General features: G+C 44.3%; 1 protein-coding gene across 1 annotated transcript; it reads right to left on the bottom strand.

Moving 5' to 3' along the window:
* Positions 1-4,745: 4,745 nt before the first annotated feature.
* On the bottom strand, positions 4,746-11,055 carry LOC138443878 (peroxisomal succinyl-coenzyme A thioesterase-like). The gene is made up of 3 exons (XM_069597019.1): positions 10,323-11,055; positions 7,081-7,283; positions 4,746-6,119 (listed from the first exon to the last, which is right to left on the bottom strand). Exons 1-3 carry the CDS (start codon positions 10,777-10,779, stop codon positions 5,529-5,531), a joined length of 1,251 nt encoding a protein of 416 aa, XP_069453120.1. The 5' UTR covers positions 10,780-11,055; the 3' UTR covers positions 4,746-5,528.
* Positions 11,056-13,768: the final 2,713 nt, after the last annotated feature.

Below are 13,768 nucleotides of genomic sequence, written 5' to 3'. Positions count from 1 at the left end.
ATCTAAAAAAGAATAGATATGTGTATAACTGAACCGCTTTGCTGTACACCTGAAATTAACACAACTGTACTCCAATATAAACTATTTTTTTAATGAACTTCTAAATAGAAAGCAACCAGGACTTGTCAAGTACAGTAATAATACTGTTTTTCCTTTCCACCTTCTCCAGATGGTAAATTATTCTATCAGTAAGACAGAATTTCAAAGCAAAGTCAAGCCCAGAGTGAGTCTATGGGAGATCCTTTGTAAAGACCTCAAAGATTCAAGATAGTGCTTCACAGAATATTTCAGAATGACAAAAGTCCCTCTAAACATTTTAAGGTGTGCCTAACAAATCCTATTAAATAAGAGAATTTATGAGAATCTTAAGGATGTTTTCCTGTAGCATTCTCCCAGAAAGACCCAGATAGAGACATTCTTATCTCAAACAGGTTTATAGTGGTGTATTGCCTAATACAGTGAACTCCACTAATATTTTTAGAAAACCCACATAGTTTTTTAAATGGTTCTGGTGGAAGCACAGTAAGTTTAAAAGAGAAAGAGTGCAAAATAAAAAGAGACTTTTATTTATTTATTTTTTAAAGTGCATCTCTATGTATTTTCACAGTAAGTGCACCAATATCATAAAACAAAAACAAAACTCCTGCCTTGTAGAACATCCACTATAATACTCTGACTTCTAGCTCCATATATTAGTTTTGCCTGTTTCTATTTTTTATTTTAAAATATTTTAATTGGAGGCTAATTACAATATTGTAGTGGTTTTTCCCATACATTCACATGAATCAGCCATGGGTATACATGTGTTCCCCATCCTGAACCCTCCTCCCACTCCCCTTCCCATCCCATCCCTCAGGGTCATCCAAGTGCACCAGCCCTGAGCACCCTGTCTCATGCATCAAGCCTGGACTGCTGATCTATTTCACATATAGTAATATACATGTTTCAATGCTATTCTCTCAAATCATCCCACCCTCACCTTTTCCCCCTCAGAGTCCAAAAGTCTGTTCTTTACATCTGTGTCTAAAAACAGAACTTTCAGTGCAGTTCAGTTCAGTCGCTCAGTCGTACCCAACTCTTTGCAACCCCATACAGCATGCCAGGCCTCCCTGTCCATCACCAACTCCCGGAGTCCACCCAAACCCATGTCCATTGTGTTGGTGATGCCATCCAACCATCTCATCCTCTGTTATCCCCTTCTCCTCCTGCCCTCAATCTTTCCCAGCATCAGGGTCTTTTCAAATGAGTCAGCTCTCCGCATCAGGTGGTCAAAGTATTGCAGTTTCAGCTTCAACATCAGTTCCAATGAACACCCAGGACTGATCTCCTTTAGGGTGGACTGGTCGGATCTCCTTGCAGTCCAAGGGACTCTCAAGAGTCTTATCCAACACCACAGTTCAAAAGCACCAATTCTTCCGTGCTCAGCTTTCTTTATAGTCCAACTCTCACAGAGACCTTTAGATGCTTCATATATTTTGCTCAGAAAACAGATCCTGGAGGCTTTTTCCCTAATTTAATTATTTTTATGGGAAACACAGGTTTCAACTCAGAGGATAGAACCAAGAGATACAGAGAACAACTCAGAGGGTAAACTGAGCAGCAATGAAAGAACTGGCAACACGTTCTCAGTTAGATTTCAGAAGAGGTAGGTGGGGCCAGCAATTGTGCATCTCAGATGCCACGTTTTTGAACGGGAACGTCTAAGAACTGGAGCTTCACAAGTGGCACTAGTGGTAAAGAACCTGCTTGCCAATGCAGGAGATGTAAGAGACAAGGGTTTGATCCCTGGGTCAGGAAGATCACTGGAGAAGGGCATGGTAACCCACTCCAGTAGGCTTGCCTGAAGAATCCCCTGGATAGAGAAAAAAGGTAGCTACAGTCCATAGGAAGGCAGAGGAACCAGAGATCAAATTGTCAACACCTGCTGGATCATGGAAAAAGGAAGAGAGTTCCAGAAAAAACATCTATTTCTGCTTTATTGACTATGGCAAAGCCTTTGACGGTGTGGATCACAAGAAACTGTGGAAAATTCTTCAAGAGATGGGAATACCAGACCACCTGACCTGCCTCTGAGAAACCTATATTCAGGTCAGGAAGCAACAGTTAGAACTGGACATGAAACAACAGACTGGTTCCAAATCAGGAAAGGAGTACGTCAAGGCTGTATATTGTCACCCTGCTCATTTAATTTATATGCAGAGTACATAATGAGAAATGCTGGGCTGGAAGAAGCACAAGCTGGAATCAAGATTGCCAGGAGAAATATCAGTAAACTCAGATATGCAGATGACACCACCCTTATGGCAGAAAGTGAAGAGGAACTAAAAAGCCTCTTGATGAAAGTGAAAGAGGAGAGTGAAAAAGTTGGCTTAAAGCTCAACATTCAGAAAACGAAGATCATGGCATCTGGTCCCATCACTTCATGGGAAATAGATGGGGAAACAGTGGAAACAGTGTCAGACTTTATTTTGGGGGGCTCCAAAACCACTGCAGATGGTGACTGCAGCCATGAAATTAAAAGACACTTACTCTTTGGAAGGAAAGTTATGACCAACCTAGATAGCATATTCAAAAGCAGAGACATTACTTTGCCAACAAAAGTCCGTCTAGTCAAGGCTATGGTTTTTCTAGTGGTCATGTATGGATGTGAGAGTTGGACTGTGAAGAAGGCTGAGCGCCAAAGAATTGATGGTTTTGAACTGTGGTGTTGGAGAAGACTCTTGAGAGTCCCTTGGACTGCAAGGAGATCCAACCAGTCCATTCTGAAGGAGATCAGCCCTGGGATTTCTTTGGAGTGAATGATGCTAAAGCTGAAACTGCAGTACTTTGGCCACTTCATGTGAAGAGTTGACTCATTGGAAAAGACTCTGATGCTGGGAGGGATTGAAGGCAGGAGGAGAAGGGGACCACCGAGGAAGAGATGGCCGGATGGCATCATTGACTCGATGGACATGAGTCTGAGTGAACTCCGGGAGTTTTTGATGGACAGGGAGGCCTGGCATGCTGCAATTCATGGGGTCACAGAGTCGGACATGACTGAGCAACTGAACTGAACTGAACAGTCCATAGGTTGCAAAGAGTTGGACATGACTGAAGCAACTTAACACACACACACGCATAGCATCACAGCCTCAAGTTTGTCAAGCTTCATAGGGTGACTCAGTGCTCTAAGAGCAAGTGTTCCCAGCAAACAAGGTGGAAACTTCATGGCCTCTATGACCTACCTTCTGGTCACAAAGGATCAGTTCAGTACTAACTGAAGCAGTCAGAAATCCATCCGTATTGAGGGGAGAGGGCATAGATCTCCCACCTCTTTGTGCCAGAAGTGGCAAAGAATTTTGTGTTATAAATTCTATGCTATAAATTCTACCTGCACAGGGTAGAATTTTTATTTTAAACCTGCACAGGGCTTCCCTGGTGGCTTAGTGGTAAAGAAACCGATTGCCAATGCAGGAGACATGGGTTTGATCCTTGGTCTGGGAAGATCACACATGCCTCAGAGTGCCTAAAGCCTGTGTTCCACAGCTATTTAGCTTGTGCTCTAGAGCCTGGGAGCAGCAACTACTGAGCCCACATGCTGCAACTACTGAAGCCCGTGTGCCCATGAGCCCATGATCTTCAATGAGAGAAGCCACCACAGTGAGAAGCCATGTAGCACAACTAGAGCATATAAACCCCAGTTCGCTGCAACTAGAGAAAAGCCACAGCCACGGAGACCCAGCACAGCCAAGAATAATGATATATAAACACACAAATTATTTAAAACCTGCACAATTTTTCTATAATGTGTTAAATACAGCTTTCTTTGTATTTGACTAGCTTGAGGTTTATAGGTGTTGTGAACAGAATGTGTGCCCTCAAAACTCAGTGGTGCAATCTAAAACGCCAGTGTGATGGTATTTGAAAGTGGGGCCTTTGCGAAGTTGTTAGGTTTAAATGAGGTCAGGAGAGTGAGGCCTCCATGATGGGATTAGTGTCCTTATGAAATGAGGAAGTGAAACTGGAGCTCCCCCTCTTTCTCTCCCCGCCAGTTGAAGACACAGGGAGAAGGCAGCTGTCTCTAGGCCAGAAGAGGCCCCCACCAGGAACTGAATCTGCCAGAACCTTGATCCTGGACTTCCCAGCCTCCAGAACTGTGAGAAATGTTTGTTGTTTAAGCCATTACATCTATGGTATTTTGTTAGAGAAGCCTGAGCTAAGACATAGTGCTTTGGACTATGTGGTTGATGTCTGTCAATTTTTGAAAATTCTCAACCATTATCTCTTCAAATAAACCTACATAATGCTTTGTAGCTTTGTTGTCAGGGAAAGTGATGATGCGTCTACGAATATCACAATATGAATTTCCAAAGTTTGTTCTTAGAACCAGGAAGCAAGAAGGAAAATAGGTCATAGTCATCACCTTTGGACTGATGACTTTGGAAGGATTGATGCTGAAGCTGAAGCTCCAATACCCTGTCCACCTGATGCAAAGAGCCGACTTACTGGAAAAGACCCTGATGCTAGGAAAGATTGAAGGCAGGAGGAGAAGGGGATGACAGAGGATGAGATGGTTGGATGGCATCACCGACTCGATGGACATGAATTTGAGCATCCTTCAGTAGTTTGTGATGGACAGGGAAGCCTGGTGTGCTGCAGTCCATGGGGTCGCAAAGAGTCAGACACAACTGAGCAACTGAACTGAATGACTCACCTTTGGAACAGTTTTGACTAAACTATTCCAGAGTCAGATGTTCCCCTTCTTGTTTTATTTTTATTATTTTTTGGTTGTGCTGAGTCTTTGTTGCTGGGTATGGGCTTTCTATAGTTGGGGTGAGCGAGGGCTACTCTCTCTTTGCAATATGCGGACTTCTCATTGCAGTAGCCGCTCCTGTTCTGGATCAAGAGCTCTAGGTTTGCAGGCTTCAGTAGTTGTGGCACATATACTTAGTTGCCCCAGGCATGTGGGATCTTCCTGGACAAGGGATCAAAATGGTGTTCCTTCCATTGAAAGGTGGATTCTTAACCACTGACCACAAACGAAGCCCCTGATGCTCCCCTTCTTACCGTAACTCCTCCCGGGGAATTCCTCTTTAATCTCCATGAGAAAAGGGTCAGGTTAGTCTGGCTTTCCTTCTATCAACACCACTGTGTATACTTTAGCCAATGAAAATTCTACTGTTAACAGTAATTGAACCACTGGCAAATACTGAATGGCCATTCTCTCCCAGTGATGGAAGAAGTAACCAGTAGTTCTGTGACTAAAAATGTTAAGTAAAAAAAAATCTAGATGAAAACACAAATCTTAAAATTACAGATACTTTTTACTATTTTGTACTATATACCTCTATTGAATCTTCAACAATAGGCATGTGTTACATTAGAAAAATTCATAATGAAACAAAACTCCACAAAGTTACCTAAAATATGTCATTAATACCAATGACATGAATTTAGTGTTGTCCAGGGGACAAACGATTCAAATAAGCTTATTAAACACTAAAATCCAACCTTGAATCTCTCTCTCCTGTCAGTAACAGAGCAGTGCATTACAATTTGGGGGAAGGTCCAAGGTGTTTGGTGAAGAAGGTTAGAATTTGCTTCCATGCATCTACCTGGGCCTTAGAATGGGCCCTGGGCTCCCCACCCCACATTACGGGTTTGTCCAATAATTTGTGCAAAGAAGCTGGGCACATGGGGAAATAAGGAGGCTCAATGTAGTGCCCAGTCCCAGGATAAGAGATGATCCGGGGTTTTTCCTTTCCATGGGCCTGTAACCGTTCAGAGGCTATCTGGGCATAAAGCTCACTCCTCCAGTTATGGTCATCCTGACCAACAATGAAGAGGATGGGCCCCTGGGCCTTCTCTATTGGAATCATGCAGGGGTTCTCACATCCCCCTATAATATCATTCCTTATATCCACAATGTCTAGGAGGCCTGAGAAAGCTACCTTCACTCGCCTCAGGTCATGGCCCAGTGGTGGAATGTTGATGTCCTTGTAGTATACGACTCTGTGTCCACTGAACCCAGATCCATTGATGGAAACTGTGGCTGAGATGTTCTTCAAAAATGAGGCTATGGAGAGACAAATATCAGCCCCTAAAGAAATGCCCAGAAGCCCAATGCGTGGGCCCTTTATCTGGAAGAAAAGAAGAGACAAGAGTCAGGAACATACCCAAGAGAAAAACATTTTTCTAAATGCAACTAGAGATGCTGCTAGCTTTAATTTGTGAACTGGCCACAAGACATTCAACCTCAGTTTACAGAGGCGTTTCTTCCCATATAAAGACTATCTTGCTGGACACATGGCAAACAAATTCAATGGTAAATTTGGGATGATGGCTTAGTTGCTAAGGACTGCAGCCTGCCAGGCTCCTCGGTCCATGGGATTCTCCAAGCAAGAATACTGGAGATGGTGGCCACTTCCTTCCCCAGGGAATCTCCCCCACCCAGGGGTCAAACCTGGGTCTACCTGCATTGCAGACAGATTGTTTACTTGACTGAGCCACCAGGATGGTTTGCAAACTTCCAGAGAGTCAGACACTAGAGAATGCTGAGTCTTGGAGCCTGGCAAGTTCAGAGCCTTATGTTCTTGGGTATCTAAGCCTGTGAAACCAAATTCTGTTACAAGAAGTGAATCATTATCAGACCACTTCTAAATATATACTGAAAAATGGTTAACTTAATAGAAACAAAGTAGGACTGCAGAGTCCAGTTAAGGAGTTCTTATCTTCTGAAATGGGTGGACAAGTTTCAATCATCTGAGAACATACCCTCCTATCAGAAAAATATTAAAAAGCATTCAAAGCAAAAACATTAGAAACTCTACTTCCTCTCAAAAGAAATTTTCATATCACTACCTAATTCCTTCAAATAAAATTTCACATGACTTTTACAATGAATTCTGCATTATTAACCCAACTGACAAAGAAAGGGGATGGTGCTTTAGGTGCTTTAGGCACTAAAACCAAGGAAGTCTCCGAAGGAAATCTCGGTGAAAGAAGCGCACAGCAGCACCAGTGCACCCACCGCAGGTGAGTGCAAAGGGACAGCTCTCTGGGGTTGGTCCTGAAGAGAATGATAAAGGACATCAGGAGAACCTGGGTGTGTTGAAGCATGTAGCACAGGGCTTCTTCAAAATACTCCAGGTGTATCACATCAAATTTCTTGGGAAGATCATCAAAGTCATAATAAGCTAGAGCCAAAGTGGCAAAGCCGTGGCCAGCCAGAAGACTGGCCCGATATTCCAACAGGCCTCCTCCAATACCGAAGATGTCAATGATCCCTGGGAAAGGTCCAGATCCTAGAGACAGTAATATTACAAAGGGAAAATATTATATAATTTAATGAATTTGCTTTCCATGCTCAACATCACTAACTATTAGAGAAATGCACATCAAAACTACAATGAGATACTCACCTCACACGAGTCAGAATGACCATCATTAGAAAGTCTACAGATGAGTGCCAGAGACGGTACGGACAAAAGGGAACCCTCCTACACTGTTGGTGGGAATATAAGTTGGTGTAGCCACTATGGAAAATAGTATGCTGCTGCTGCTGCTGCTGCTACGTCGCTTCAATCGTGTCCGACTCTGCAACCCCAGAGACGGCAGCCACCAGGCTCCCCCGTCCTTGGGATTCTCCAGGCAAGAACACTGGAGTGGGTTGCCATTTCCTTCTCCAATGCATGAAAGTGAAAAGTGAAAGTGAAGTCGCTCAGTCGTGTCTGACTCCTAGCAACCCCATGTGTGGAGGAGCTGGAAGGCTTTGAGCAAATACTGAAAATGTATTTGCTCCATTCATGATGAAGGTTGGAAGCTGGAACGAGCATAACAAAGGGTTATGAGCTTTCACCGAGTGCCTGAGGCTGGGAACGGATAACGAAGGGTTATACGCCCGGCCTTGAGGCGTTCGAAGGCTTCCTTCTGACCACCTGTTTCTGAGAGCAAGGACTGTTGTTTCATGATAAAGCTCCCTTTAGAGTTTCGCCAAAGCTATGTTATGGCTTGGGCGGTGGGAACTGTATTTTATGCTTAAATGCTTTGATGTTTATCTGAAATGGCTACGTGCAAGTCTGTCTTATGCTCTATTCCCTGCAAATTATAAAACTACACAATTAGATAATAAACTTTGTCAGTCCACTAGAGGCTGTCCCTGAATGTCCTTTTCAGAGTGCAGTTCTCCGAGCCTTACACCCATGGACTGCAGCCTACCAGGCTCCTCCATCCATGGGATTTGCCAGGCAAGAGTACTGGAGTGGGGTGCCATCACCTTTTCCGATGGAAAATAGCAGGGAGGTTCTCAAAAGACTAAAAATAGAGTTGCCATATGATCCAACAATCCCACTCCTGGGCATATATGAGGAAAAAACTATAAATCAAAAAGATATATGAATTCCTCTGTTTATAGCAGCACTGTTCACAACAACCAAGCCAAGGAAACAAGCTAAATGTTCACTGACAGATGAATGGATACAGATGTGGTACATATATGCAATGGAATACTACTCAGCCTAAAAAAGAATGAACCAACATTTACAGCAACACGGATGGACACAGAGATTATCATAGTCAGTGAACTAAGTCAGGAAGAGAAAGACAAGCAACATATGATACACTTATATGTAGAATCTAAAATATGACACAAATGAACTTATCAACAAAACAGAAACATACTCACAGATGCAGAGAACAGACTTGTGGTTGCCAAGAGGGAGGGTGTGTTGCAAAGGGATGGAGTGGGAGTTTGGGGTTAGCAGATGCAAACTAGTATATAGAGAATGTATAAATAACAAGGTCTTGCCATATAGCACAGGGAACTATATTCAATACCCTGTGATAAACTATAATGGAAACAATATATATATGTATAATTGAATCACTTTGCAGTACAGCAGAAATGAATACTATGTAAATCAACTACACTTCAATTTTTTAAAAAGAGCCTGCTTTCCTTTTAGAGATCTTTCTAAACTATTAGTCAGTTCCTGTGAATCAAAGGAAACATAATAGTTCCCTTAGTCATTATTGAAAAGGGATACAAGTTCCTTTTAGGGAAGGGAGTCCAAGTAAAATATATAAGGTAACTCCAAAATCACTGCAGATGGTGACTGCAGCCGTGAAATGAAAAGACGCTTACTCCTTGGAAGAAAAGTTATGACCAATCTAGATAGTATATTCAAAAGCAGAGACATTACTTTGCTGACTAAGGTCCGTCTTGTCAAGACTATGGTTTTTCCTGTGGTCATGTATGGATGTGAGAGTTGGACTGTGAAGAAGCCTGAGCACCGAAGAATTGATGGTTTTGAACTGTGGTGTTGGAGAAGACTCATGAGAGTCCCTTGGACTGCAAGGAGGTCCAAGAAGTCCATTCTGAAGGAGATCAGCCCTGGGATTTCTTTGGAAGGAATGATGCTAAAGCTGAAACTCCAGTACTTTGGCCACCTCATGCGAGGAGTTGACTCATTGGAAAAGATTCTGATGCTGGGAGGGATTGGGGGCGGGAGGAGAAGGGGATGACCGAGGATGAGATGGCTGGATGGCGTCACTGGCTCAATGGACGTGAGTCTGAGTGAACTCCGGGAGTTGGTGATGGACAGGGAGGCCTGGCGTGCTGCGATTCATGGGGTTGCAAAGAGTCGGACAGGACTGAGAGACTGCACTGAACTGAACTGATCGATGCGTTTACCCTCCATATTATTTTAAGGTTCTAAGAATCTGTAGTTGTAGGCAAGAATAACCAAGTTAATAATCTTGCAAGAAAACTTTTGTATTGTGTTGCATCAACACGACTCTGTGTGTGTGTGTGTACTTATGTTTCAAATGGCACTTGACCAGAGGAAAGAAAAAGAGATACCCAGTTAGGCTTAAGGTGAGGAAGGCCGTGAAGTCTGGAGAGTGATCTGTCTTAGAGAGGAGCATGAAACAGTGGGTAAGGGGCCCAGTGTACCAGGACACTTGAGAAGAGAGGAGGCACTAGCTTCCTCGGCTGTCATCATATTGTGTAAGACCATCATACTGTGTCAGAGCTGAAGGTCATAGAAATCTGTAGTTATTCATAGCAAAGTGAACCTACAGACCCCACCCAGGCCTTTTTTTTTTTTTCTTTTAATCTGCATAATAACAGTATCCACCTCTTTGGGATACAGAGGTTAAATGAGATAATGCAAGCAAGCCGCATAGCAGAGAGCAGAACAAATCAAAAGCCTCCATTGTGAATGTGAGGTCACGGATTTAGTCAACATCCTCTTCTCTGACCCTGATCCCAAGCCACCCTTCCCGGGAAGCAGTATCACAAACCAAGACGGCCTAGAGCACACGCTCGCCAGGCCCCAGCTCACCTGGCGGCAGGAAGAGCGTGGCGCGCACCCGGCCCGCGCGCACCGGCTCGCGCCGCACCCCGGGGGCCAGGAAGTCGCGCTCGTGCACCGCCCGGCCCAGAAGACGCTGGGCCTCGGGTTCGTGACCGTCGAGCACCTCCAGCTCCACGGCGAAGGGCGTCTGCACGTCCCGCTTCAGAAATCGCCAAAAAGGCTTCTCGGGCTCCAGAGCCCAGAAGAGCCCCATGGGCTCGAGCCCCGCGAAGCTGCCGCCCAGCGCGGGCGCGCGCTCCAGGTCCAGCAGGCCGGCGGCGTCGGCGCAGTAGCGCGCGTGGGCCCTGAAGAGCGCGCCCTTCTCGTCGCGCAGGGACGCGCGCAGCGTGACGGGCTGCCCCGGCGCCAGGCCGCGCACGGCGATGCGCACGGGCTCGTCCCAGCGGCAGCGGCCGGCCGGCTCCAGCGTCACGGTCACTGTCATCCCAGACTCACAGTCGCAGCCTATACTCTGAAAGTGAAAGCTCAGGTCGCTTCCGGTGTCCTACCCCAGGCCGGGTGTGCACGCCCAGTGGACCCACGAGGTCAGGAGCCGCCTGGCGCCGGGGAGCGGTCAAAGGCTGAGGCGCCTCCGGAGGCGACCTGGCGCTTCCCGTCCATGTACCTCCTGTAGCCGGCAACTTGCCTGACTAAAAGTCGTTTTTTGCTTGACTGAAAGTCGTTTTCCTGGCTGGACGCTCAGGGATGTCCTGCTGTCCGTGGGGTGCCAAACCCGCCTGCGGACGCGTTTTCAGCCTCAAACCTCCCGCATCGTTGCGGGTAATTGATTCATGGTGAAACCAGAGCTGAGTGACTTTAGACAGAATTCCAAGACTTGTAGCCCCTCCATAGAAAAGGACAACTTAAAACTTTTAATGAATTATAACGTACATACCAAAAACGTGCATAAATCTTAAGCGTACAGTTCAATGAATTCCAAAACCCGAAGGTACTTAGTTGGGTATCCAAGCCCAGGGATTCAGAAACATCACTACCAGCACTCCAGAAGCCACCCTCCTTTCTACTCCAGTCGCTTTCCCATCCCCAAGGTACTCTGAGTCCAATAAAACGGGTTGGTTTTTCCCAACTCTATTTTATGGTGATGAATCCTTCAGTCGGCCTTCTTTTTAGTGTCTGATTTTATTCTCATATTATGTATTTGAGATTCATCAATACTGTTGGGAGCAGTTGTAGATTTTCCGTGATCACTGACAAATAGTATTGCATTTTGTAATCATTAAAGTATTTGTCAAATTTTACTGACTATAGGCATTTGATAATACCCAACTAGGGATTCTTAGATATAGTGCTTCATTTTGGTGACGTGAATACCAAAGATTGAAATTGCTGTATCATAGAGAATGAGAACATTCAGTCTTCGTAGACACTAAACGTCAACGTTTTGAAGGTGACCCTGGAAGTAATACAGATATAATATCCAAGGATGTATTTTATATTTACTACAATTTATATGTAGTATAGTTATGACCGTGTGCTGTGTGTGTATGCTAAGTTGCTTCAGTCATGTCTGATTCCTTCTGACTGTACAGACTGTCCTTGGGATTCTCCAGACAAGAATCTTGGAGAAGGTTGCCCTTTCCTTCTCCAGGGTACTCCATTGCTAAAGAGTAATGGCTACTCTTGTTAAATTTATCCATCTTGTTAAATTGTGTGTTTTGCATTCACAATTTAACAAGTCCTTAAAACACTGGGAGTATTTTTCACATATTCGAGAGGAGGAACCTGAGGCTTAGAGAATGTTAAGCTACTGAGGATTAACCTCTGTCAGAGCCTTGACAGACTCCAAATATGGAACTCAACAGTGAGCAGCAGCATTGGGGTGAAATATATTAGAATTCTAGCCCTGACTTCATCACTGACTAGTTCTGTAGTCTCAAGTAAGGTTATATCTTTGGGGGTTTAAGAGTTCTTGTGTTTAACATGATGAAAGTCTCCTATATGGGGATCAAAGATGACAGTATATGTGAAAGGCTTTGAAGAATACTAGGAAGCAAAATAGAGGAGAAGGCAATGGCACCCCACTCCAGTACTCTTGCCTGGAAAATCCCATGGACGGAGGAGCCTGGTGGGCCCACAGTCCATGGGGTCGCTAAGAGTCGGACACAACTGAGTGACTTCACTTTCACTTTTCACTTTCATGCATTGGAGAAGGAAATGGCAACCCACTCCAATGTTCTTGCCTGGAGAATCCCAGGGACAGGGGAGCCTGGTGGGCTGCCATCTATGGGGTTGCACAGAGTCCAACACGACTGAAGCGACTCAGCAGCAGCAGCAGGAAGCAAAATGTCATGTTTAACGTCATAGTACCCAGGGACTGAGCACATCTGTGATTTGTTTCTCACGCTCAGTCACTCAGTCATGTCGGACTCTTTGTGACACCATGAACTGTAGCCTGCCAGGCTCCTCTGCCCTTCGAATATTCCAGGCAATAATACTGGAGTGGGTTGCCATTTCCTTCTCCAACTGTTTCTCATGGTCTCCAGATAATTGTCATAGGTTTGCACAGTGCTTCTAAATTGCTCTGTAAGGAAAAATCAATTCTTTTTGAAGGAAAAATATATGTACTTTGAAAAACAGAGGTAAGCAATGTTGAAAAGTTTACAATGTGAAATGATAGTTTACTCTCCCACCAGCTGCCACTTTCTCCCAAATCTGAGTGCTTCCAACTAGGTTTTATTTCCAGATGTTGAAGAAAGTATGTAAGTGGGCGTGTGAACCTGCTATTCCTTTTTAAAATATTTATTTCTTTATTTTTGGCTGTGCTGAGTCTTTACTGCTGCTTGCTGGCTTTCTCTAGTTGCGGCAAGCAGGGGCTGCTCTCTCGTTGCAGTATAAAGTCTTCTCCTTGAGGTGGCTTCTCTTATTGTGGAACCCGGGCTGTAGATGCACGTGCTTGAGTAGTTGTTGCGCACAGGCTTAGATCCCCACCAAGGATCACACCTGTGTCCCCTGCATTGGAAAGTGAATTCTTAACCACTGGACCACCAGGGAAGTCCCTTGCCTTCTTCTGGATTTAGTAAGTTTTTCCTTTTTTTCTTGTGTTCTCTTCATTTGTGAATTAAGTATTGTTTATTTTAGTAGTTACTCTTGAATTTTTGAAAAGGTAAAATTTTTGAAAAGAACCATTACTCTTGAAATGTTAACAGCGTGGACAGTTTCTTTACCTTTCTCTCAATATGAAAGAGACCTTAGAATACAGTTTTACCTCACTATCCGATTTGTTTTAGGACCCCAGACAATACCAAAATCTACAGATACTTAAGTCCCTTATATAAAATGGAGTAGTGTCTGCATATCACCTATGAAAACCCTCTCATATAGTTTAAATTATCTCTATTTACTTATAATACCTAGTATTATGTGAAAGAAAGTGTCAGTTGCTCAGTTGTGTCCAACTCTTTGCGACCCCATGT

This window comes from Ovis canadensis, chromosome 7 (assembly GCF_042477335.2).
Source record: "Ovis canadensis isolate MfBH-ARS-UI-01 breed Bighorn chromosome 7, ARS-UI_OviCan_v2, whole genome shotgun sequence".
NCBI lineage: Eukaryota > Metazoa > Chordata > Mammalia > Artiodactyla > Bovidae > Ovis > Ovis canadensis.
Note: the sequence above shows the minus strand (reverse complement) of the source record. Positions and strands in the feature narration are given on the sequence as shown.

Excerpts from the sequence above, each read along its gene's own strand:
- LOC138443878 (XM_069597019.1), bottom strand. The coding sequence starts at position 10,779 with ATGACAGTGACCGTGACGCTGGAGCCGGCCGGCCGCTGCCGCTGGGAC. Across the intron at positions 7,284-10,322 it reads CACGCTCTTCCTGCCGCCAG|GATCTGGACCTTTCCCAGGG; the intron begins GTGAGCTGGGGC and ends TACTGTCTCTAG. Across the intron at positions 6,120-7,080 it reads ACATGCTTCAACACACCCAG|ATAAAGGGCCCACGCATTGG; the intron begins GTTCTCCTGATG and ends CTTTTCTTCCAG.